The sequence below is a fragment of the Ceratina calcarata genome, unplaced genomic scaffold, assembly GCF_001652005.2.
Source record: "Ceratina calcarata isolate Rehan_Ccalc_2016 unplaced genomic scaffold, ASM165200v1 scaffold90, whole genome shotgun sequence".
Lineage (NCBI taxonomy): Eukaryota > Metazoa > Arthropoda > Insecta > Hymenoptera > Apidae > Ceratina > Ceratina calcarata.
Window position 1 is genome coordinate 287240 of NW_017180369.1, and position 24850 is coordinate 312089.

General features: G+C 44.9%; 5 protein-coding genes across 8 annotated transcripts; 1 reads left to right on the forward strand and 4 right to left on the reverse strand.

The window, feature by feature from the left end:
* Positions 1-239: 239 nt before the first annotated feature.
* Positions 240-10656, reverse strand: Ald1 (fructose-bisphosphate aldolase). Of its 3 annotated transcripts, none has more exons than XM_018035463.2 (6): positions 10555-10656; positions 2774-2983; positions 2221-2664; positions 1795-2148; positions 1350-1484; positions 1121-1213 (listed from the first exon to the last, which is right to left on the reverse strand). In XM_018035463.2, exons 2-5 carry the CDS (start codon positions 2978-2980, stop codon positions 1389-1391), a joined length of 1101 nt encoding a protein of 366 aa, XP_017890952.1. In that variant the 5' UTR covers positions 2981-2983; positions 10555-10656; the 3' UTR covers positions 1121-1213; positions 1350-1388. The 3 variants fall into 3 exon arrangements, with proteins under 3 accessions (XP_026674674.1, XP_017890952.1, XP_017890951.1); XM_018035462.2 differs by lacking the exon at positions 10555-10656 and adding an exon at positions 5769-6287; XM_026818873.1 differs by lacking the exon at positions 1350-1484 and having other exon boundaries at positions 240-1213; positions 10555-10655.
* A 95-nt stretch (positions 10657-10751) lies between these two features.
* Positions 10752-14116, reverse strand: LOC108631502 (fructose-bisphosphate aldolase). Its single transcript, XM_018035466.2, has 6 exons — positions 13989-14116; positions 13068-13280; positions 12530-12846; positions 11832-12054; positions 11555-11734; positions 10752-11480 (listed from the first exon to the last, which is right to left on the reverse strand). The coding sequence occupies exons 1-6, from the start codon at positions 14025-14027 to the stop codon at positions 11322-11324; spliced, it is 1131 nt and encodes a 376-aa protein (XP_017890955.1). The 5' UTR covers positions 14028-14116; the 3' UTR covers positions 10752-11321.
* A 3687-nt stretch (positions 14117-17803) lies between these two features.
* On the forward strand, positions 17804-20333 carry LOC108631512 (ADP-ribosylation factor-like protein 6-interacting protein 4). Its single transcript, XM_018035487.2, has 2 exons — positions 17804-19340; positions 19413-20333. The coding sequence occupies exons 1-2, from the start codon at positions 18208-18210 to the stop codon at positions 19540-19542; spliced, it is 1263 nt and encodes a 420-aa protein (XP_017890976.1). The 5' UTR covers positions 17804-18207; the 3' UTR covers positions 19543-20333.
* Positions 20240-22201, reverse strand: Rnft2 (ring finger protein, transmembrane 2). Of its 2 annotated transcripts, none has more exons than XM_018035486.2 (5): positions 21895-22201; positions 21724-21805; positions 20937-21650; positions 20650-20865; positions 20240-20577 (listed from the first exon to the last, which is right to left on the reverse strand). In XM_018035486.2, the coding sequence occupies exons 1-5, from the start codon at positions 21930-21932 to the stop codon at positions 20344-20346; spliced, it is 1284 nt and encodes a 427-aa protein (XP_017890975.1). In that variant the 5' UTR covers positions 21933-22201; the 3' UTR covers positions 20240-20343. The 2 variants fall into 2 exon arrangements, with proteins under 2 accessions (XP_017890975.1, XP_017890974.1); XM_018035485.2 differs by having other exon boundaries at positions 20937-21653.
* Positions 22202-22343: 142 nt separating this feature from the next.
* LOC108631428 (citrate synthase, mitochondrial) lies at positions 22344-24793 on the reverse strand. Its single transcript, XM_026818920.1, has 6 exons — positions 24085-24793; positions 23398-24017; positions 23199-23331; positions 22918-23112; positions 22718-22819; positions 22344-22645 (listed from the first exon to the last, which is right to left on the reverse strand). The coding sequence occupies exons 1-6, from the start codon at positions 24307-24309 to the stop codon at positions 22436-22438; spliced, it is 1485 nt and encodes a 494-aa protein (XP_026674721.1). The 5' UTR covers positions 24310-24793; the 3' UTR covers positions 22344-22435.
* Between the last annotated feature and the right edge of the window lie 57 nt (positions 24794-24850).

Below are 24850 nucleotides of genomic sequence, written 5' to 3' on the forward strand. Positions count from 1 at the left end.
ATTTCTGCTGTAAGAACCGTAAGAACGAGTCGCTTGAAGTTGTCGCGAATGCGCGTGTGTCCAACGTCACGCGATTCGAAAGTACAAGTCGTACGTACAAGTCGTCAGAGGATACTGCAATTGGAATTGAAATATATCGCCTCTCATAAATACGCGTGAAATCTACATTTTAAGGTATGTAAAGTACTCGTATTTTACTGATAGAAAGGGGGGAAATAATAAGTACGACACACATCGAATACCCTCCACAGTGTATTTATTTGGTGACCTAGATTGCAATGAAAATATTAGATATAACATCGATGTACGAGATACTTTTTAATACATTACTTAAATATCTATATAAGATACACATATTGTATAAGTAGATGACATAATATTACGTTTTCATAATATTCGACTCATTCACTAACAAACAACATTTAATATGTATTTATATCTTGTTTTTCGCTTTTTTTTTGGTTATTTTTTTCTTTTATACACGTAGAATATCATAACGACATTGACAATATGTTATAATATATATATAATATAATATAAAGAATATCATAACGACATTGATAATATATTATAACATATATATAATATATATATATATATAGATCTGCTTTTTATCATAGTATTACAGAATATAATAACGCGTGCGTAATTCGAATGTCGCGATACCTGTTTACGATCCGAGTGAAGCATCACTCTGTTCATTCTCAAATAACCTCGCCTGGTTGCTTTATCTCTTTTTTTTTCCTGTCGATGTTTGTTTTTGCATGGTCGAATCAGCGGTCGGCATCTGCATTCGCGGTTTAAAAAGTCATCGTTGAAATTCGTACTCGGTCAGTTAAAATCAATCGGACGCCAATCATCGCGACGAGTTAAAAAATCGTATCTGATTCCGTTGTGATGGCCTGTTGGTTGCGCGTGTAACGTAAAATGGTACAGATGCTTCGTGTTTCGAGATTGTTTCGAGGAGGTATATACAGATCCCGGAGTGTTTCCCATTCGCTGTCCGTCATCCACTGTCGATGGTAATGTTTTCACGGCCGGCAACAACGATCGACGTTTACGATCTTCGACGAACGGTCGAATATTCTATTACCCTTATCGAGATGGTCTAATTACTATTTTAATACGCGTGATTCGCAACGAAGAGAGCGGCGTTACCCGCAGCTCCCGTTACACCACCAGCGTATTTCCCCAGTGCCGATTCGCTGTTGGCCTGTAAATAGAGGAGCATGTTTGAAACTCCGCGTAGATCCGAATCGATCGATTCGACAAGCACTTAAATACGTTCATCTTCGTGTTAGCAATACACATGCAACGTGTTAAATACGTAACTGATCTACGGTACTTACTACGAAAACGTATCTCATAGAAAGAAAAGAAAGAACAGTTTAATAGGCGTGCGATTTCACGTAGAGAGAAGTGTTAGCAGCTTTGCTGATAATGCTGCCAGCAACGTATTTGCCTTGGCTAGCTGCACTGTTCGCCTAAACAAGCACACGTAGTGTACACACATGCAAAAACAAATAGTAAAAGAAAAAGACAGTGGTAAGTAAATCTGAAAGAGTACTAAACCTAAGGAAACAGTTGAAGGTAAAACATAGAAAAGAGAGACTTTCAAATACGTACAAAAGAAACAACTGATGATGGTTGAATAGAGAAAGAGATAGGAAGTAGACTTGGCGAAAGAATAGAGAAGCAGATTAGTCGAAACAAATGGAAGAAACTCTACTAACTCTGAAGCACATCGAGGGACGAAAAATTACAAGACAAGAGAGAGATCGAAGCGAGCGTTACCTTGGCCCTCTTGATGAGTTCGTCCTGGCCAGCGGCGACCTGTTCCTTCTTGCCGCCCCATGCGCGGAGGACAGAGGCCTGGAGAGCACGTCCGTAGCTGAACGTCAGCGCCCAAGGTTTGTTCGCTGGGAACTTGTTGATCGCGTCCAAATTCACGGAAGCCTCCTCCTCGGACTGTCCACCGCTGAGGAAAGTGATTCCAGGTACGGCGGGCGGCACGGTGCGCAGCAGGGCGGTCACCGTCGCAGCTGCGATCTCCTGGGGAGTCGCCTTCTTCGGACAGCTCTGTCCGGGTGTCACCATGTTCGGCTTCAAGAGGGTTCCCTCGAGATACACGTGATGATCGGCGAGAGCCTGAGGAACGAACGTCGCGCGTCAGGATCGCAAGTTCCAGGTGAAGCGTTAAATTGCCAGGAAGACTGTTACCTTGTACACGGCGGCGAGAACCTCCTCCGTGACCTGCTGGCATCGGGCGAGATCGTGGTCACCGTCGGGCAAGATTTCCGGCTCGACGATCGGCACGATCCTGGCGCTCTGGCAGATGGAAGCATAACGAGCCAACACGTTGGCGTTCTCCAGAATGGCCAGCTTGCTAGGACAGTCCTTCTTGATCTTCAACACGCACCTCCATTTGGCGAACTGGCATCCGTCCTTCTTGTACTGGATGCAACGAGCCTGGAGATCGTCGAGACCCTGGGTGGTGCACTCGTCGTCGGTGCCGAACAGTGGAACGACTCCCTTGTCCACCTTGATGCCTGGCAGAATGCCACGCTGCTTCAGCAACTCTACGAACGGTGTCCCGTCCTCGGCTTTCTGGTACAGAGTCTCGTGGAACAGGATCACGCCGGAGATATGCTGGCTGATAACATCCTTGAGAGAAAGAACGATCGTTAGAAGACTGACGATGTCTGACGCCGTTACCATCAGAGAAGAATCTTTTCAATTCATTCTGAGACGGAATAGTAATTTTAAAAAGTACCTTAGCAGTGGTGAAAAGAAGCTGCCTGTACGCTTTACGATTTTCCTCGGTGTTCTCGACGTTGATGTCCTTCAGACGTTTGCCAATCGTCGTGGTCGATTCATCGGCGGCTAGGATTCCCTTTCCGGGTGCCACGATCTGCTGGGCGATCGTCTTCAATTCCAGTTTCAACTCAGGGTCGGCCTTGTCGTACTTCTCCGCAACCATTTTCTACGAGACACGTTCAAAATGAGAAACGAACCGCAAGAAGAAGTATGGTCGTTCGGAAAGTGCCATTAAAACGTAGCTTTTCTCAGTGTGAGAGGTCGACAGATAAGAAGTTTCGATTAATGAGCCGGGACAATGAAGCGCCTTGCTTCGCCCCGGTCGGAACATAATTAATAGCTCGGTGAATTATCGCGAGGTAATTAATAACGAGGCTGTCAGATGTGTCTAGTCATCGTCGATCGAAATCCTGCGATTCCTGGGAGAGGAATTCCCATTCGTTTCTTCGGTCATTAGACGTTCGTACCGTCTTTTACTACGGAATAGAAGTTTCCATTTCGCACGAGGTGCTGTGTCTCAATTTTGCACGTTAGCAAAGCATCGAAGAATGTCAGGGAATATCGAGAAACATTGCGCAACGTACTTCGCCCGTGATCCTTCCGGACGGAGGCTCGTTATTTATAGAACCCGGGTGGGCGTACAATAGAGATTCGAGTGCAAAAACCGGGCTTTTTTTCCCTTTTAAAACGAGCCAGCCCTTCGAGGGCCGACTCGGGATGCATCGCGGACAGACGAAATATCAAATGTCCAGTAAGGCTTCCGCTGCGGCGTAATTGAATTTCACAGAGCCCCATCAACGTCGATATTTCATAAAAAGAAAATGTTGGTCTGACCCATTTCCGCGCGTTCGTTCCACCGCTTTGACATCGAGGTAACAGGTCGCTATATTCGTAACTAATACGGTGCGAGGGTCGCCGATGTACCTTGCTTCGATCACAGTTATATTAAGTTCGCGCCACGGATAAATTCGTTGAACCTGAACGAGGTTTAATCCTTTCGACTCGACGTAAATTCCGTGACGAGGAAACGGCGATTTCTATTCCAATCCGTACTGATTCAGAGAACACGCTATTACGAACACGTAGCCGTGATCATGAATATGTATCACCGATCGCTCTCGTTTCGATTGCACGAAATTTCCAGCTCGCGATAAGTACATTTAACTGTGCAAACACTTTTCATGTACGAGGTAAAAGAGGCCCTTTGAAAAGGTTGACTCGCGATATATCGTAGTCATTACGTCCTTTACGTCATTTCTTTCTTAATTAGAGACTTCTGAAATCACAGGTGCGCGATGCGAATCGTGTGAAGTGGTTTCAATTATTTGTAAAGGTGAGGACGTTTCACGGTTCGCGAGTTCCACGTAAAAATAGACAGCTCCGAGCGGCGATTCCATGCCGATGAATCGTGTTAAAAATACCTGACCCGATCGCGTCCGCGGATTTCCTCAAAGGACTTTTTTCGATTTACCGAAGGATCAGCGTCTCGCGAATTCATTCGTTCTACTCGCGAGACACTTTATAGACGACCATTTGTCTCGTACAGCGGTCGGGACATTAATCTTCATCCGGGGGAATAAATTCGTGGAGACACGACGGAGGAAAGTTGCGCGAAACGTTGTAAGGAACGAACGGACGTAGGTGCGGCTCGATAAACCGAGTTCGCCGGCGTTAAAGCCCGTTGATAAGTTCGCGACTCTACCAGGATAACCGAGACCCGATATAAAAGGCTCAACGACGACGCACAGTCCTATCGATGTTCGAATCGTGAACAACGATTACATCGGACGATGCGACGAAAAAAACGTGACCGACTTTCTTTTAATTCGGTCGACCCGCTCGGACGATTTTAATTGTGAAAACTGCGGATAACTGACTCATCGCGCCCTATTGTGTCGCACCGTCGTGTCGATATAAACGATGTCAGATACAAAAGATCGTTTTATAGGTCAAAAGGCCAGATCGTATTTCTCTTGCCGTACTTTTCGGGAAGAATCTGTATCGGGAGATCCGAGGAGCAGCTTCGTCTCGTTAATGGCGCGAGATGAAATGGACTGCGGCAGCCCTTTGAGGCGAACGCGTAAAGATAGAAACTCGGAGTCGGTTTCATTTGGCACAAATGTGCTTTCGTGTCTTGTTTCGTTCCGATCTCTGTCGCAGACGTTCTGTCTCGCACTTGACACGACGCAGAATTACGAGATCGATGAAACGGTAACAATGAAAGTCTCCATTCAACAGCTGCCGTAAACAAACGAGCGCGACCCGCACGGTAGCCTGGAAATCGGCGAGAGATGAGGGCTCGTAAAGAGCGATTCGGTTTCCGTTTGGTCAATTAATTTATTAAAAAACCTCGCCGCGAAGTTTAGAGGGGAAAAAAGAGTAGAGAGAAACGAAAGAGGGACGCGTATCCCGCGGGTAGGGAAATTAAAATCGATAAAACGGTACACAACCGAGCTCCCTGCCGCTGCTGGCCACCTTTGCCTTTCTTCGGCGTCTCCGTTTCGACGCCCGACCCTTAGCCGTGGAAGCGCCGAGGTCGTACCGCCGTTCTCGAGATACGACGACGCCAATAATGGGTGGTCCTCACGCGCTACATCGTCGCCGGTAGCCGTGATAACGACAACGACGAACTCGTTGAATCGACGGACGCCACGAAACACACGGCGTGACTTGGTCGTCTCGCGACACGGAATTTCACGTTTGCTTCCCGAAACGCGTATCGAGCGCGGAACTACTGTAGTCGTTACTGGTGACGAAAACGGATCGGATCTGAACCGATAATTAGGATTCGCGCGATAATCGCTTCATGCGAGGGATGCGTAATCGCGTCATCCCTGAAGCGAGCTCGATCGTTGCCCGTCAAACGGCAAGAGGCTACCATTAAAAGAAGACTGACTCGCAATTTTACGTAACGAAGGAACGAGGAGGATACCTACGGTTTTCGTTCTTACCTTTTGAAACGCCGGTCCGGTGCGCGATCATAAACAAATCTTCGGGTCTCGCGACTCGCGCATTACGTGCACACGTACGTACAACGATAATAAATATAATCACGAGGTAATAATAAGATTGATAATAATCATAACGACGACAATACGTTCCCTTCGGTGTGTGTATTCAGTCCGCGCTAAATATCCAGTATCGATAGAATTCGAACGTTGCTCGTCAGCGTTTGGTTTTATACAATATTCGTTATACGTCAATACCAGAGCGACGATTATTACCGATACGAGAGATAGAGAGATAAAAGTGACCGAGGAGACAAAAAATGAAACGGATCGTAGCGACACAAACGTTTTCGGCTGTAAAACGATAATTCGGGGATCGCAGGCCCGCGCGGGCTGGCCCCGCCGAGGAAGGACCCCGGTTCACCGTATTCGACTACATCTTCGCCGAAGAGAGAGAGTTGGACCGGGGCGCGTGTCTCGTACGAGCACGAGACGACGACTGACTTTGTTCGGCCAGTTCACCCCGTCGGTCGCCGTGGCGGCAGGGGTACCTGGCTGCAGTGCAGTGTCGTAACTGCAAAACCAGGGGGGTAGTTGCCACACGCTCCCTCTCTCTTCTTCTTCTTCTTCTTCGTTCCGGTTTCGACCTCTTCCGTCCCTCTCGTCTCCCCTGCCGATCCGTCTCTCTCTCTCTCGCTCTTCCCGTTCTACGCGATCGTGCACCCCGCGTTCCCACGTTCTACCTCTCTCGCCCCTAACGCTTCGAATCTCCCTCCGTTCGCTACGTCTCCGTCGCGTCGCTCTGTCTTCGTTCGACCCTCGTCGAACCACGTTCACGTACGCCAGAGACTCGCTCCGTCTGGAACGCGACCCGGCCGCTGTCTCTCTCCAACGCGACCCCCGACCGGACGCTATCCTCCTCTGATCCACGATCCGCTGCTCGTACGCCGAGGGAGTGGGCTACCCGCAATGCAGCACGCGCAGACGTCCTCGAGGCTACGCCTGTATCGTACCCCTGCGCACCCTGAATTCGTGACCTGAGACATCGGCATCGGCATATACGCGAATAGGCGGGACCTCTCGCCTCGCTCACCCTTCTCGCCGGGGTGGACGTTCCTCCGATCTCGGAACGCGCGACCACGGTTCGGCGAGGTGGGAACGTCGATGTCTGACGATCATCATCTAAAGAATCTCGTAAATTGGTTCGTGGCAATGAGTATGTGCACGAAATGCTTCGAACGATTCTAACGTTCGAAGAGCCTTCTTCGACTCATACAGTATTCAGTAAGGTACAACGACTGCCAAGTGGCCAGATCCCGAACATCATGAAATTTGCATCTACTCTTTTCTGAACATTCAGATCATGTCCTCCCGCGGGTCGTAGAATCGTTTTCGAGCTGCCCGAATTTTCTGCAGTCGAGATCCGAGTCGTCGCTCACAGCGGCCAGGCTCGTCGATAGACCCGATCGAGCTTTGCCAATTAACTCTTCGAGGTGTGTCTCTCCTATCCGCGGTTACGAGGAAATTCAGCAAGCATTTGCACCGTTAGGAAAGTACAAACTTCCGAATGATGCATGGAAATGAAAGTCACGCTTCAGGAGAGACGTGGCGGGCGAAAGCGTTTTGCTCGCGTAAATGATAAAACAGCTGTTAGGCGAGCTGTTAGGAGGCTTGAAAGTTTCACAGTGTTCAAAGCATCATCTAGAGAGCCACCTAAATGATGCATTGGTACCGCGGATCGAAGATCCAATTCCTTTCTTCGATCATGTCGAAGAATTTCCATGTGCATCTCTAACGATGATCTCGGATCAAATTCCAAGTTTCTTCTAGTTCGCTACGCGCGACCAACGGCCAATATAAATTCCTCGCGTTCGATCTCCCGAAAGAGAAATGCAATAACGTTAACTGTATCTCGCGATATGAAGATCCTCGCATGTTCTCCCCGACGAGCTCGCGGCGTTAATTATTCGCGGTTCACAGATAACGTGATTCCAGTAATCGCATGTAAATGCCGCGTTATCGACGGTACCAGAGATATCGCTCTCTGAAAGAGGAAGATCGCGTGCTCGTCGGAAACGTTCGCATCGATCGTTTCACCGGTTCCAAGCGTCGTGCCAGTAGTTCTTCGCGTTTATTTGTGAAAGGAATCCTGCAATTTCAAGCTTTCCCGCGGTACCGCGAGACGTTCATGCGGTGAACGGATGCAATCCGGGCTATGTACCGAAGCTGTCGCCTGCGCAACGACTCTGACTCCGTCGGAGGGGGTGACCGGTCAATAACGCCGGCATAATTTTGCTGCGGTTAATCGGTAACAAATAAGCGAAGGCGCTTGCGCCAGGTCCGTTCGCTCTCTCTGGCTCGTTCGACGAAAGAGTCGAACGTGACACACGGTGCGCACCTGGCCCGGCGACCCTGTCTCGTGCGCAATGCAGTCCGTAAGGTGCATCCGTTGCCGCGCTACTCGACCCTCCGACGACCACCGAGCTGGTCACCAGGCCTGGGCAGTGAGCGTGGGAATGACATACGTGGACGTGAAATCAGTACGCTCATTATTGCTCGTCCGTGACGAGATCAGTCGAACGGTGACGTCAGAATACGCGTCGCGGCGGAGACGTTCGTTAGACACGTGATGACCAAGAGCATCGCGGTGTCCGATAACGATCTACAATCGCATAATTTCACGATTGACCGGTGTTATCATCGTCGCGATTAAACGTGGAATTTCACTTTTGGAATCGTATTCCTGGTGGATGGTGAATCACGAGTTTATCAAATGATCGTGACTGTATACAATTATTTTCAGAATTCGTGGAGAAAACTGTTCAGAAGTAATAATGTAGATAACACGATTCACGACACTTGTTATTAATTGCTTAAACCGGATAATGAAACACAAGTGAACGACGCAGGAGCTTGTGAAATAATCTGATAATCGTTTTAGAATTCTTCTAAGTATCGCGAGCCATGTATCATTTAATATTGTAGCGGTATATTAAAGAATTATCGCGATTAGCTAAATGTCTGTAAATAGAGTATTAAGTAGATTTATTACTACTCTCTGTCTCTCGATCGATACGTCGTACAAAAAATTGCTATCTATATGCCTCACGATGATTATGACAGTGAAAAATTGTAAAAATTCACGAAGGGATTCTCGAGAGCGATCTGTGGGGGATCAAACGATTAAAAACATCGACGATTGCGAGCCGTTAGTAACCGGAATGGCTCCGATTCTCGTTATGAGAGAGACTGGATTCGATTTGAAGCAGACGTTGGAAACTGGTCGCACGCCAAAGCTTTGTTCGCAGTTATGAGACGAAGGAATGTATGACGAAACGCCAGGTGATGAGGCTGACGCGTGTGAATCCGATCACGTACGTGTGCGTGCACAGAGAGTGGAGGGCAGATATATCACGCGGATCGTTTCCAATTTTCGGTCGCACGGGCGAACGATCCTAGAGATGGAAATGGTACACGGTCACGTAGAAGCTGTTGCTCGCGCGCCGGTGTTGCACAAGTTCTCGCCACGATTGAACCACGCGCTTGTAAACAACCGATCTAATTTCATCCACGTACCGACCAACATCATTGATCCCTCGTATCGATTATATTGAATGGAACGATAGAATTAGATCGTCGTTGCAAAATGTATTTGGAGGTCGAGGTGCAATGATGAAAAATTAGGTGCAACTCCGTCAGCCGTGACACGTGTACTCGAGGAATCACGAAGAACGTCTCTTCGAATAGACAGAATACGCGTTGCAGATGCGACGAATAAATTACGTGTGTTCGCAGAAAAATTAAATATGTTCGACGAATCTCTCGGTACTCGTTTTTTTCAGCAACGAAAATTGCAGAAAAAGATAATTTTTAGATTGTAGGGTCCAAAGTACATCGATCGAGGATATCGCGTGAATCTTTTTCAGAAAACATATTCGGAAGATTAGAATAATGTTTCCACTGTTATGACAGATATGTATGTACGTATGTGTTATCGGTTAGAGGTTGTACTGATAGTTCGATGTGAGGCAACATTCTGTCATAATTTAATGATTCGCGTGTAGTACATTTCCATATGTAAATCGCTTTGCTCGTAAAATGACTAAATCCGCGTGCCTTTAAATGTTAGACATCAGGTGATACGCGGTCTCGGTCTGATCGTTTCTAGTCATATGTCGATGAATCACGTGACGGAATTATTATTAGACGAAAGTAGTAGTTTCCGGTACTCGTTTCGAGGCACCGACTCTGGCTCCGAAACGTTTCGCTTAAAACTGTTTAGAAACGTAATCTCTACAGGAAATACTCGTACTCCGCGACATGAACTGGCGCGAGTATTAGCAATAATACAATCGTAGCTCGGAGGAGGGACTTGATTAAAAAAGATTCTCTTATTTGAACTCCTCCGCTTTGACAAGCTAGAGAACGTTGTACATCGCGCAACACACGAACTTGACCTACACGTACGTGAAAGTACACGTATTATGTACCACGCGCAGCTGTGTGCTGGTAATGAGAAAACGTCGTAGCTCCTTTAGTAATGAATGAACACAGAATGTTAGACGAAACGTTGCGACGACGTCGGTACTGGAATTATTTCGAAGCGTAGAGCCTGATCGGGCGTCGTGCAAATGGACAGTCAAGGTCGAATCTCGCAGTAGGTCAAATATCCGTTCTCGCATCGATCTTCCAGCGCGAGGAGGTACGGAAGCATCGTGAACGCGTGGCACTTTCCTCCTCGACGTTTACCGAATCGTTCATTCAAGAACACGCACAGATTCCAACTTACCTTCTATCGATGAGATGACCGTTCACTGGAAATGTGTACCTTTGCACGTTGTATCGTAGCGCTGGTTGGAAAGCGACTGCGGTGATCCTAGGGTGTTCGTCGGTTTCAAAGTCCGGATCAGAATGATATCAGCGCAGGCGCATTCTCTTTGATCTTCAGAGGTTCTCAATGTCCGTCAGGTTCGGCTGAAACGCGACGGAAACGAAGGCGCACGGGCGCGTGAATACAACACGAGGAACCATGAACGTCTCGGTCAGTCTATTTTTTTATTTCTCATACGGTTTCGTCACACGATCAAGATTCAGCGAGCGTTCGAAGTAATCGTCCGAGAGCCACGACACCGTTAGGCTCCCGCTCCTTGACGACCCGAGCTGTGAAAGCGTCGAGAACGGGGGAATTCGGTCCATAGAAACGACCAAGTATCGACCACTGGCGAAGCGATAAAACGGTTACGCGTGTCTCGTCACGTCGCCAGATCCTCCGACTGAGCATCCCTTCCTTAGAGGTCAGTCAAAGGCACCCTGACATTCACCGAATTTTACGGACGGCACATTTCACTGTAAAGGTTGACGTACTTTCATCACGGCCGCGACAGATCTCTCGCACGTTATCATTCGCTGAAATCAGCCGGTGATAAGGTCATTGATAACGTGCGTTAGACTCGTCAAACGTCATCCGACGGTTAGACTTCGTCACGATCTAACGTTTCGAGTGTTCGGGCAAATTGATTAGGAAGTAGCTGGGAATCGCGTGACGCAACCACGTTTTTAACGAGAATTGTTGTTCTTCTTCCTGGTGCATATGCCGTTCTCAGGTTCCACTTGTCCCGACGCAGCCTCCGAGCAGAGCTTCGCTCTTTCCAAAAATATTGCCTGAGCCTCCGGAACGTTCTCTTCGTTCCCTTTCCACGCTTGCATCGCCGCTAGCTTCGGATAAATCGTCGGACCTCAGTACTTATGTCGAGAGAATGATGTCGATCGATCTAAGAATCATTTAATACTTGTAAGGCGCGTCCGTAGCAGAACGTCAGAGGCCAAGGTTTGGTCCCTTCGTAAGCGCAAATAGCGTTTAAATTTACGACCGAGTCCGAGTCGGATTGTCCGCCGCTTAAAAATGCGATCACTGGCACCGCCGGTGGCACTGTCCTCTGCAACGCGGTCAACGTGTGCTCCGCGATAAGCTGCAAGCACGTAATTGCTGACGATTATACCGTAAAACGTTGTGAGCAAACGACGGTACGTGGCATTGCACGAGGATCGAACTATGTTTCGTTGTACCTGCGGTGTGCAATTCGCGCTGTTCTTTATCCCGGACAAGACCATTGCCACCTTGAGGATCATACCTTCCAGGTAGACGTGGTGCTCTTGCAGAGTACGGAATAGTATCGAAAGCACTTCCTCGTGAACTTCCAACGCTCGGTTTATCCCGTGCTCACCGTCGTTCAATATCTCCGGTTCTATGATCGGTACCATTCGTGCACTCTGACATATACTGGCATATCTTCGACAGAATTCGATAAAACATCGATTAAACCATCAGAGAGTTCAAATATCCGAGGATTATTACACAAACCGAAGAACATTATAGAAATGCATATAGTTAACGATAATAAAGTATGTTACGACTGACAGCGTCGATCAATCCATTTCATGGTTGCATGTAGAGTACGTTTGACGTAAAATGCGATTTGACTCTGCACTTTCTTTTTCTATGGGTACCGTTTACCACTGGCAATGAACGAGTCGTAATGCGTGATTTTTCTCAAGTGGTCACGTAAACTTCGATGCTTGAATCTTTTAATACCATTCGCGTTGAAACGAGATAACGCATAGAATGCGCATTAAACAATGGAAATAATAGAACGTACGAATGTCTGACGTCGATACTGTACTATAAAGGTTCTGGTAATAATCGAATCATTGATTCCGTAAATCAAGAAGATTCTCTGATAAGATAACGCGGTACTTGGAGTCACCTTGCAAGGACGTGCGCATTCGTAACCATGGCCAATTGACTCGGCGTGCTGTCGGAGATGGCGAACGTGCATCTCCATTTGGTGAAGTGGCAACCGTCTCGCTTATATTGGATGCACCTCTCCTGCAAACTGTCCAAGCCTTCCGTGGTCTTCTCGCTCTTTGCCCCGAACAGCGGGACCAGACCCTTGTCGACCTTAATACCGGGTACGACATCCCTCTGACGTAGCAGTTCGATCAACTCGACACCGTCGCACGTTTTTTGATAAACTGTCTCGTGATGCAGAATAACACCGCTTATGTATTTGGAAAATTGGGACTGCGAGAAGAAACACGAGTCGATCAGATTTTCGAGTCGTCGACAAAGTCTGCTCTAAACGTAGCGATGCATTTTGTTCGGCTGCAAACGGCATCGCACAAACATAATACAAAAAATAATACAAAAAAGCTCGTTATCGAGGTTCAATGGTTGATGGGAAACGAGACAGATCAGGAACATCGGAATTTCTTTTCTGTATTTTAATTTGAGTGCATAATGACCTTATCAGCGGAGAACAACATTTGACGATAATCGCGACGATTGTTTTCCGTGTTCTCTACTCCTATCTCGTCGAGACGCTTTTCCATAGACGAAGGGGACTCGTCGCATGCTAACAACCCTTTCCCCGGTACTACGAGGGCTTCCACGATTTTTCGTAATTCTTGGCAAAGGGCTGGTTCTAGTTCCGTGTATTTGGTAATGGGCGACGATATCTGAATGACAAGTATTCTTCGAGTACAAAAATTCGGTGGAGCTTTATAGGGTCGAGGAAAATAATTAAATGGGCTCAACTTGATGTTTCATGGAAGAAATAAAGATGAAAGATACGATGAGAATTCTATATGTTTTGAACCACTGCCTCGGATATCTGTCGTGTACTTAATGGAAATCTCCGCGAATAGAAAATACAGTCGCCGTTCGAAAGGTTTGAACAAAGGGTCGATGACCGTCCCGGCATTCGGGCGAGTTATATTTAATTTCGTACAGAAAGTAGTTATTATACGATCGTGCAATTCTGAATGACCGAATGCCAGTTTAACGAGTTAATTCACTCGAGTTAATACACTCTTTAATTGATTGAAATTCTTATCGTCAAGTATCGATGTAACGGTAACAAAGTTCAAAGATGACACTGAATATTAAACATAATCGAAATCATGTCTCTTATAATTCTCCGATAACGTTCGATTGGTAAATAAATTTTTAGTTTTATTGCATACTGATTACATTTGTATCTTGTTATTGACGTGATATATCTCAGAGAAAGAAAATACAGTATATCAGCAACAGATTTATTACGAAAATCATACCACTGTTAACCGTTGCTATCAAATAATACACTTTACGTCGTGAGATATTTTTATTAGCGATACGTTTAAAAATACTCTTTGCTCTAACAGTGAGGACGTGGTTAAACTTACTTTGTCTCTGCAATAACATTTGTCCCCCAACCGCATCATCCCTGTTCCTTGTTCGATTTATCAGGATAATACAGGAAATTTAGAAAAAATTAATCAACGTTACATATGTATGTTTTTATCTGAACGTAGTGAGCATTTTATTAAAAATTTTCTTTACAATTTTGATATTTAGGAGGAAGTAGTAAAACAACTGACAATAACTTACTATTAAATTAGCATATTCAATGTCTGTTTCATTTTCTTTTATATTCGTTAGGTGTCACTCCCGGTCAGACTCGAGAGCGTTGAGATTTTGAATCTGCCGCGGTCACGTGATCACCATCGCGCGACCACGATCACGTGACCCCTCCCCTACGCCTTCCCCCACCGGCTGGAGCGGCGGCCATTTGCTTTCTCCTTTCGCGCACGTAACGTCGTAGTCGTAGCGTCAGGTGCTTTGTTCGTATTTCATTCGACTTTAATCTTGAAAATCTCGTACCGACGTAATTGTTACCAGTTTAGGCGTTTAATTACGACGAATTCATTACTTCATGTAAGTATAAGCACTGTTCGTGCACTATTATTTGTCGACTTTCGCTTTTAATGCCGATTAACAAAGACGCATTCGCTTAACTACTTGTTGGACATTCCCGGGATATGTTGCTTGTACTTTCGAGAACTTTTCTATGTTCTTTCGAGATTCTGTCATAATCTCTCTTTATTCTTATCTATTACAGTTTTTATCGTTCTCCTCCTTTGCTGACGGGTTCCTGGCATCCTTCACTTTTGGTAGCTGGTTCCTGACACTCTACAATTTCCGGTGGCTGGTTCCTGACATCCTGGCATCCCTTAACGTCTCGTCGATGGAAGGAACGTGGATTTTTATAGCAGTGAGTCAATATGCATTCACGTTTCTGACGTAGTATGCATTCAAGTTCCTCCAGTCATTCAATCATGCCGGGACGAAAGGTCCGAAACGGCACGGGTGACTGGTTGTAATTTTTATACTTGTTTGACGAGCATGGTGACCCTTAGCATTCATAATATCATTATAAATGCTCGGGAGTAGTAACATTTCTATGTTGTATTGTGTGATATTTCATTCATATATCAGCTCAGGTAGGGGCTTCTTGTACTCGCGATTTATTTCATATTAATGAGAACGACATTGAGAACGAACGTCCTATTAAATAATACAAATATTTTTCAATGAATAACTTATTAATTGCATGGCCAGCATGATTTCATTTGACCATGTAGTGGTTTAGTGGTGAAGTTGGATATCCTCTGACTTCGTGTGAAGTGTAATTAAAAATTCTCAGATTTGATTTGGGAGTACTAAATGGTAAGACACGTTCTCAACTTTTAATGCATGGTGCATGATGTGTTATTAACTAGATTCTATTTCTCTAATTTCGTGATATTTTATACGAAATGATGTATTCATCGTAACCCTTTGTTAATTAAAGATGCAATATTCTTATGATATATCGCAGAGTTCGCGTTAGTAATGCTTCAATATCTAATTATCCGCATAATGAAATGTATTACATTTCACGTACAAGAAGATGATAGGGGGTAGATTTCGAAGTCAAAGCTTCCAGTATGAAAACTATTTTCAAGTTTCACATAGATCATTCGCTTTGACGAAGGGATCTCCCATAGAACATTTCAATTGCTATTTATTCTTCAATATATGTTTCATCTTGTGAGTGAATAAATAAATATATATATAAATGAAGAAGATCATTTTGATGCAATATCATAATCATGCATTTTTTAGATCAGGATTTTCAGGTACATATTCCGTGTTCATTCGCCAGGATCCCACTCACGTGCCCAGGTGCTACTTGAGTGGGTGATAGGTGATGAGCGCGATGAATCCTTTGTAGTTTTTAAGTATTTAGTAGTTTATAAGCGCACCGGCTGGCTAGTTCGTCCATCGTACACGACGTAATCTCCGCATACGGACTTGCGTCGGTGTTCTTTACAATTGAATGCTTGACGTCTCTTTTCATTATTATTTCTCAATACTCGAAGACATGTTTTATTTGATTTTTAAATACTTGAGTTCTGAATAGATTCCATATGTAGAAATCTATAATTTACAATTAGAATCATCTTCATTAAAATAGAGATGAAAAAATCCAATAAATTTTTTATAGTTTCATATATTCTATTCAATTCGGGAAATTAATATAATAATTCGCTGTAGCTAGTTTTGCCAGCCGATTACAGGTGAACGGTACCTACGTACTGCTGAGTGAATCTGTTTGTATGGCAACCTCGGTTGCGGAGTCGTCCCGGGGCGGCTCCTGCAGGCCCTTGCATCCGAGCATCTGAGAGCCCGTACGTACCGTCGTACCGCGTGAGTCTGTTGGTTTGTCTGTTTTGCCTTTCTTAAATATGTACAGGAGGGTCAGGCAGGCAGGTAATTGACTTCTGGTACGCCTGTTAGCATGTAAGCAGGTAGGGCCGGGACAGGTTGACACGTTCTCAATCGCGTCTTTTTCTTCTCGCCGTGTTCAACCTGTTTCTGGAAATTTGCGTTCGACCGATCGACGGTGAAACGATTGTTTTCACGTAGTCGATTGTTCGAATGCCACTCTTGCAGGACGTTCTTCGTCACTCGTCGGGGCAGAAGAGCCCGAAGAAAGAAGAGGCTTCGGCCGAAGAGGCTACGGCTGAAGAGGCCCGGTGCTATATGCGCCTTCGGAAGAGGGCAACTATCAATGATTGTGCATTCAGAAATTATGTTCATATAATTTCCCAAATGCGGAATCATCCAATTACTACTTTGTCACTATGCTCGTTTTGTTTATGTGTAATGTCGTGGGCAATCGCGGTTCTATTTAGCGTTGCAAATTATTCAGTCGAGTTGCATTAGAGTCGCGAATCAAAATCACTGTTTGTATTAGAATTAGAGTCGCGTTTTAATTGTAGCGTTGCGTACCGTGATCACGCGTTTCTTCTTTGCATTTTTTTAATATTTCAATTAAATTAGAGCTTATCTTTTTTCATTTTTCGTTCCCTTTTATAGTTTGCTTCACATGAAATTAGTTTTATTCGTCGGTTTTATAGCGAGTAGTTGCAAGTTCTTGTATGTTTATTTTTTATTCAAGTAGCTTCCTTGATTGATTTTCAATTAGTGTTGCGAAAATGACGATCGCGTTATATTTCAGTGAGTTCCAGCGTCATCGATGGACCATCTTTACAACCGTTATGCATTGAGTGCGTAAGTGTTTTAACGCTGTTAGCGTTGCGAATTATAAAAATGAAAGGTTACAAGTACAATTAGCGCCAGTTAGATCACTTTTTTTGAGGAATCATCCTCGCGTGATCGCTGTTATTTTCCCAGGTTCCGAAAGGTTCCGTTTCTTACGGGTGGGCAAATGAAATATGTATTGGCTACACAGTCAATACCAAAAGTTTATGTACTTTAGAAAAATGCATTTCCTATAATTAAAAAGAAGACGTCGGAAGAACAAAGCTAATACATCCTTAAGAATAATGAATCGACTCGTATAACAGTATCTTCGCTTGGTTCCAAAGTCTCGGAAATCGTACTTGGCTAGGCTCAACAGTCAGGTTTTCATAAATTAGTTTTTCCTTTCGCGCCTTTTTAAAACGCCGGTTCCCGCGCCGCTTCAATTTTAAAACTTCGGGAGCTTCTCTCTCTGTTAGACGAAGTTCTCCGAGCTCACGAACACGTGGCTCGTGCGTCCTTACGTCATTGAGGAACAGTGAGAAAGAAATTCCTCAAATGTTGTAAACGAAACCTGAGTTTCACCGGGTCCCCGAACGCACGGCGCTGTGATCGAATTTTGCGGCAGTGCCGCGCGCCTTTTTACCGTGCGCGGTGATGCACCTTTTTACCATGGAACGTCGCCCTAAGTGCCGACGAACTTTTGAAAATGGAAATCGATGAAGTGGGCTGTTGTAGTAAAAGCAAGTTGTCCGAGGTTAGAGTTTCGGTTAGGAGTGAGCAGGATGTATCCGAATGTTGATACCGCGGATATACTGGAGAACCGATCAGTGGCATTTGTTCGTTAACGCATTGGCTTTCAAGCGGCTCTTATCTGTCTGTTGCGAGTGATAATAATTCGTGAGGGAAGCACCGATCGCGATGGAGAAGTTTAATCGTCGATGCGACTGATCGATGAGCATCGCACGTTGATAGACGCGATAAATTAGCCTGATAAGGGCCTGGTTCGCTTGGTTTAGTTAGCAGACCGTCACTATGAGTAACAGAGAGAAGGGTGATTTACGGTTGGAACAACATGTTCGAATGAAAGATGAGAGAGAGAGGAAGCAGTCTGTGTCGTCGCAGAGTGAAGATTCGGACGCGAAGAAGAAGCGGCGAAACACGTGTAGCAAAGACAAGAGGAAGAAATCGAAGGGTAGAAGTAGCTCCAGTAGCTCGAGTTCCTCCAGTGGCTCCAGCCACGAAGCTAAACAGCAAGACGATCGAGAGAAGAAAAACGACAAGTGGAGCAAGAGGTATGAAAACGGTGTCAGACCGTACAGGTCGTCGAATCCGCGGGAGAGCAGGGGATATTACAAAGGGAGGAGCGGATACTTGGACAACCGTAAACGTAATTTCGGTTATAGGCCTTATAAGCATTCTGGATATTACGACAGGAATAGACAGAACAATTCGCAATACAACAGGTATAACAACGAGAGGAGAGGCAACAGATTTTTCAATCATAACAACAGAAGACCACCGTACGACAGATCCAGGAGCAGGAGCACGCAGGATCACGAACATCAGAGAGGCTTGAAAGAATCCAGTGAGCACTCGAAGGAAGACGATCTGAGGGAAAGACACGCGAAGCAACCCAGTACGGACAAGGTGGAATTGAAGAAAAAAGATGCCGACGAGGCTTATCCTAAGAGGAAAGAAAAGAAGAAAGACGAGGATGTTCAAGAGAAGACTGACGTGCGTAAGAAGTCGAAAAGGAAAAGATCTTTGTCCTCTTCGAGTTCCTCGAGCGCCAGTAGTACCAGCAGCGAGAGTAGTAGCAGTAGTTCTACCAGTAGCAGTAGCACCAGTAGCGGTAGCAGCAGTAGTTCGGACTCTTCCGAGGACGAGAAAAAACGTAAGAGGGCAAGGAGGAAAGCTAAGAAGCTGAAGAAAGCCATGAAAAAGCGGAGGAAGAAGAAGAGGATGAAGAAGAAATTGAAAAAGAAATTGAGGAAGTCTAAGAAGAAGGGAAAGAGCACGGAGAAGGTGAAGGAGAGCGTCTCGAAGAATTCGCAGCAAGATGTGTCGGATAAATCGAAGGCCATGGCGCCGATGACGAAGGAGGAATGGGAAAAGAAGCAGAGCGTGGTGCGCAGAGTATATGATGAAGACACTGGACGATACAGGTATAAAGATGCGTAGGGAGATGTAAGAATTGGTACACGCGTTTAATGCACGATTCATGGGACACTTTGCAGACTAATTAAAGGCGACGGAGAGGTCCTGGAGGAAATAGTGAGCAGGGATCGTCACAAAGAGATAAACAAACAAGCGACTAAGGGGGACGGGGAATATTTCCAGTCACGCTTGAAAGCCAGTGTTTTATGAACTATTTTTCTATGTATGCTAAAGAAGTATCCTTACATGGTAATTATTACTTTATCGTCAGTGTTAAACTCCTCTACGACAATATGTTTTATGATGTCTCGAGCAAAAACGGATTACTTATAGATTGTACATTGATGAAACTCGTCTGCAGCATGGTTTTAGTTACGTTACATGCACATAACGTTTTATGTGAAACGTCGATGACCAAATGTTAAAATATGATCGATAACAGAAACACACACACACAGTTTGGATTCTGAGACAGTTTCATATAGTCATATCTTTTTCACATTGTGACTATTCGCGTTTATCGTCATGCGTAAAATAAAAAGAGGAACTTTTGTATGCATAAAACGACTAAGTCGTACGACGCAATAATAGAGTCGAATGAAATATTCTGACTGTTTGTTACTTCGATGAGTCGATTACACAGTTTTCGTAAATAGGGCAATTGATTCATGGTCTAGAGAGCTCGTCGAAAATATAAATTTTAGTTTCTCGTATAAATAATTATCTTCGAACAGTTAATTCCTTTTTTTTATATGTACAAGTTGTGTTACAAGTTCGTCAAAATTACATGATTCAGTTTCTCTTTAAGAGCGCGTATTGAAATTATCTTACTGTAGGTACGGTGATATCAGGTTAATTGATAAGCGATTCGTGTAAAGGTAGCATTATAAATCATTTAAAAAAAAAAGAGGTTTATGTGTCACGTATATTAAGAGTCCGTGTTGTTCGATACGAACTCTTCCATCAACAAATGAAAAAATATAATTTTGTATATTACACAACGTATGGGAGTCAATACACTTGTATGAAGTGGGTCGTGTGTCCATCCCGGTAGATAGGATCGTCCGTGATCGTCGCTCGACACAATGGACACGAGCACTCTCGATTCAGCCACGTAACGACACACGTTTCGCAGAAGATGTGCTTACAGTGTAGTCTTACAGGCGTCGAATATTCTCCGTGGCAAATCGCGCAAATCCCACCTGACGCTATTAATTGTTCTTTCGACGGCGACACGCCTAAATTCTGGAAGACGAACGTTCTTCGTTATCGAGGCTCTCGTTAACGGCTGTCGTTCTTAGAGAACTCGATACCTACCACGTTTTGTAGTAACTTCCAAACAGCGGTTTGAAACAATCTTATACGGGACAACAAGTCGGGCCCTTTGGTCACTGTGTACAACAGAGACAAAAATATCCCGACGATCTTCTCTGGACCCTGATAACTCTCGTAAAGATAATACAGCCACGATTGTGCAGGTGCAACGCATCTGTAAAGTTGAGACGTTGCTTCCACCATGAAGAAATATTTACCCTGTAACAGAACTACCGTTCGATCTTCTTGTACAAGCGGATGATACGAAAGAGGTCCAATATAGTATTTACCCTTTTGCGTAGCGCCAGAATCTTTGAAGGCAGACACGTTACGAGTACTTTAAAAATAATCGTGATTAATTTCAAAACAAAATCAGTTATCAAAACTGACCAGAGTAGCTCCCAGATTGTGAGAGGTTGCGTATAAGGAGAAAATATGTGTGTCTCGTATTCGAAATGAATAAAAACTATGCATCCAACAATGTAACATGTAATGATTAAAAGTGACAGCCAACTTTTATTGTTCTGCTTTGCGATCTCACGTTTCACTACATTATTACTATAATTAAACGTAACGATCAACACTATAAAGTTCAATATATTGGTCCTGTGATCGTACAGCCCTTTCAAGAAGAGAATGAGAAGGAGAGGCACGTATCTCTTAACTTCTCTGCAGAGTCTCTGACTGATTTGCACTGCCTCCGCTGACGTTTCGTCCACATCGTTATTACTGTTACTATGACTGATAACGTTGTTAGTATTATCGTTAGTTTGACTGTCACCTGCCTCGTTCGCAGTTTCGCGTGTATCTCCTAAAAGATTGTACGTTGCACTTGTCTCGTGGCGATGGTGATGACTCGTGTCGTGAGTCGAGCCATCGTTCAAACTTGTACTTGGCTGCTCATCGATGTCGATGACAAAGTTACCAGGCAAAGGAGAGACGCTGTCTGTCACTGAATTTTCAATCCCTTGAACGTTTACTAACGTACCGTATGAAACGCCGGGCTGCTGAAAGTATAAAAGACGATCGACTTAGTCTTGTCAGAACAATCGGTTAGGTGCGAATTGAAATACTCACGTGTTCCACGTGAGGCCTCACTTCTTCTACAGCGGAAGATATATTAGTTGCAAATATTCTGGAATGATCCATGCTTGTAACACTGAAATTCAAGTCTTTTACGATACTGGACAGACGCAGATTAATTTTCATCGACGATACACCGCGCAATCAACGGTATTAATTACGTACAGTGGATGATGAAAGATTTTTCTCGTTGCACTTTTCATGGGAAGTATCGACCAACAAGGGTGATTATCCCCCTGTTTTACAATTGAGACGATCTACGTATGGCAAACTGCAGACGATCGTGTTCGTTACGGTTAACCAAAACATTATTCAGGCATCGCGTGATTACACATAGGAACCGACGTTCTCGTTTCTCCTTTCAATCCGACGACGAACCGATAAAAAAACGCCAATTATAGATTCTCTTTATCAACCTGTATTACAGGCGTATTAGGACAGACTGCATGATTCTTGCAAGTTTTTCGTGTACTTGGACTCGCTCAAAATTCCGATACTATATACGACATCTCAGCGTCGAGCTCGTCGTTATCATTTTTATCGACGGTTGAGGAATTTTTAAATCGTCGAACAGTCGTTCTCAAAACGTGAATGTACTTTATTTAAACGAGGAATACAAATTTACGTTTCATCGCGACGTGTAATAGACATTGGAAAATTACATAGAGCGTTGTACTTGAAAATTTTGTTAGAAAAGGAGTAGCGATCATTTTTGAGATTGCTTCATCTGCTTCAGTCGTTTACGTTTTCCTCGTATCCCTTGGAGCGAACTGTAATAAGTATACGTGCTTCTCGACGTCGGTTGTTCGATCGAACCGTTCACCGCTTTCGTCCAAATGATGGATGCAACGGCACCCAGGCATCGCGACATGCACAGCAGTACTTGATTGAACTTCATGTCTCTCAGTCCGTAGAACTTGAGCAATTAGGGTATTAATTAGTATACGCGATACGTCGACGATATTTTTATTAACTAGAAATCGAGTACTTCGAAAATTGGCCCGGCGATTGTACTCTGTTCGGGACAGACGCTTTTCCCTTTCGCGGCCTTCATCATTTTCGTCACTATCTGGCTAACGGTTTTCGACAGCTGGAGACGAAAGAGATGAGAACTTTTAATATGAGGCATAATTAAAATTGCATCGAAAGAATACAAATTTCGAAGATGAAGAGATCCACGCCGTGTACCTTTAAACCTGTGTCGTTCGGGATATGTTCCCTAGCATAATTTAGTAATGCGGTGTATCGGGGATCGCAAAACTCTCCTTCCTTGTAGCCAATCAATTTGTCTTTCTTTATCAACGTGGCCACGTAATTTCTCAACTTCTCATCCTTCGTCTCTCGGCCAAAGAGACGTTGCAGTCTCGCTTGGAATTCCATATACTGCGTAGCACGAAAATGTATTTTAATCGAGATTATATCGCGCGGAAGTCGCGTTCATTTATTCAATATCGTTAAAATTCGTTTACTTGCGACAGCGTACCACTCTCGGGCTCGTTAGAGTGTGCCAAGGCTCCCGCGGCCAAAGTTTGATTGATGCATAATTGAGATGCCCCGAGTATTTCCGTAACGTGTATGCTAGGAAGTCCCCCGTTGTCATCGCTGACGGACAATAACGTCTGTGATATTTGTAATGTCGTTCAGCTTCGAGACGGAAGGTTTACTCACGCGTTCAAAACCGTGTACAGTCGAAGAAAGTCCACTAAGGGCTGCTTCTGAATTTTCGAAATGTTGAACGCGTTGCATAAATACTCCGACAGAAATTGTACCCAATCGACACCTTCTTCTTTGACGTTCTTTACCTCGTTCTTAGCGACCAGGCCGATTATCGCCGGCAAGGTCGCTAACAGTTCCATTCCGTCTTCGTACGTATACTGAAAGTAACGTAATTCCGTGAACCAGAAATCCCACCGTGTGGAAGGTTTGATCATTCGGTCGCTTTGACTCACTTCCCAATGCGTGTGCGTCAAAGCTCCGTTTTTCAAAGCTTCCTTCGTATGTTTGCCGGACTCGAAGACGGTAAGGGCGACGGACAATTTCCCGATTGGCGGAGTCGACTTCGGTAGAGTCTGTAAAACGGAGCCAACGATTCCACCGCTCGGTCCCGACCACCAGTCCTTCCTCTTTTGACGACGCAAGGACCAGTCGGCGATCAGAGACGCCGTCTGTTCTTGCGTCGGAATGTCGCCGGTCAACAACAGCCAAAACACGGCTTCGGCGCTCGGGGACCTTCCCTCGCGAGGTAAAAGCGTGACCACTTCCGGTATCGTCAATCCTCTGTATTTGATCTGTTCGTAAGGATTCGTTTTTGAAACGAGTCGACTTGTCGTCGCCACAAATCAACTGAGTATTCACCCCGTGCTTCGGGTCGGTCTCGCACGTATCTCGGACCATGCTGTTCACGCCTCTCAGGCCGTTGTACATATTTTCCACGGTGATCCGACTGATCACCGCGGATCCGTATTGTTGACGGATATTCCTCAACAAGTCATAGTGCACGGGAATCTTTTCGTTGAGGGCCTCCTTCAAGTTCGTACTCGTACTAGGGGCACCTCTCGTCGTGCTCACCTTTAATTTCATTATTTCGCATCGTTGCGATTATAAAAATGAAACACGTTGTTTTATACAAAAATTAGGAGTCTCATTCTACTAAGGGAATTCTTGTATTCGTTATTATTCTATCAGAGGAAGTGAGAACGATAAAAATTTGGAAAAGCAAATTGGCTGCGAGTAACCTCGTACATCGGTAAATCAATCCCAACCGTCAATACGTGTCGTAGTCCCCGTAGATTGACGCCGTTGTTGCGATTCGTCGCGGTGATCAGAATCGCCCTGGTCAGGTGCGCGCATCTTAAACCTCTCGCGGTCAGGGACATCGTTCCGAAATTCCTCTTCTAGACAGGTCGCCGAGTCGCATTTATAGTGACACGGATAAACTCATCGGTCGTGAAGGAAAACTGATCTCCTTCGTTACTTATTTTTGTCTTTCATTCTGACTCTTGTGTAAATTTGGTTGGCCGTCAAACTGAATCATCGCTCCGAGGTGAAACGTCGAATCTCGAATCGAATCGAATTCGTCGCAGCGTTTAAACGACGCTTGCTCTCTTTTGTTTCGACGTCG

Bases quoted from the DNA above. Each gene is read 5' to 3' on its own strand.
- LOC108631428 (XM_026818920.1), bottom strand. From the start codon at position 24,309: ATGAAATTAAAGGTGAGCACGACGAGAGGTGCCCCTAGTACGAGTACG. The intron at 22,820-22,917 runs GTACACGGCGTG...TTTCGTCTCCAG, and splicing joins CGAACGACACAGGTTTAAAG to CTGTCGAAAACCGTTAGCCA. The intron at 22,646-22,717 runs GTACTCGATTTC...TAATTGCTCAAG, and splicing joins TCGCCGGGCCAATTTTCGAA to TTCTACGGACTGAGAGACAT.
- LOC108631502 (XM_018035466.2), bottom strand. From the start codon at position 14,027: ATGATGCGGTTGGGGGACAAATGTTATTGCAGAGACAAA. The intron at 12,847-13,067 runs GTCATTATGCAC...TTCTTCTCGCAG, and splicing joins TGTTGTTCTCCGCTGATAAG to TCCCAATTTTCCAAATACAT. The intron at 11,481-11,554 runs GTATTAAATGAT...ATTTATCCGAAG, and splicing joins GCTACGGACGCGCCTTACAA to CTAGCGGCGATGCAAGCGTG.
- Ald1 (XM_018035463.2), bottom strand. From the start codon at position 2,980: ATGGTTGCGGAGAAGTACGACAAGGCCGACCCTGAGTTGAAACTGGAA. The intron at 2,665-2,773 runs GTACTTTTTAAA...CTTTCTCTCAAG, and splicing joins TTCTTTTCACCACTGCTAAG to GATGTTATCAGCCAGCATAT. The intron at 1,485-1,794 runs GTAACGCTCGCT...GTGCTTGTTTAG, and splicing joins AACTCATCAAGAGGGCCAAG to GCGAACAGTGCAGCTAGCCA.
- LOC108631512 (XM_018035487.2), top strand. From the start codon at position 18,208: ATGAGTAACAGAGAGAAGGGTGATTTACGGTTGGAACAACATGTTCGA. The intron at 19,341-19,412 runs GTATAAAGATGC...GACACTTTGCAG, and splicing joins GAAGACACTGGACGATACAG to ACTAATTAAAGGCGACGGAG.
- Rnft2 (XM_018035485.2), bottom strand. From the start codon at position 21,932: ATGAAAAGTGCAACGAGAAAAATCTTTCATCATCCACT. The intron at 21,806-21,894 runs GTACGTAATTAA...CTTGAATTTCAG, and splicing joins AAAATCTTTCATCATCCACT to TGTTACAAGCATGGATCATT. The intron at 21,654-21,723 runs GTGAGTATTTCA...TTATACTTTCAG, and splicing joins TGAGGCCTCACGTGGAACAC to CAGCCCGGCGTTTCATACGG.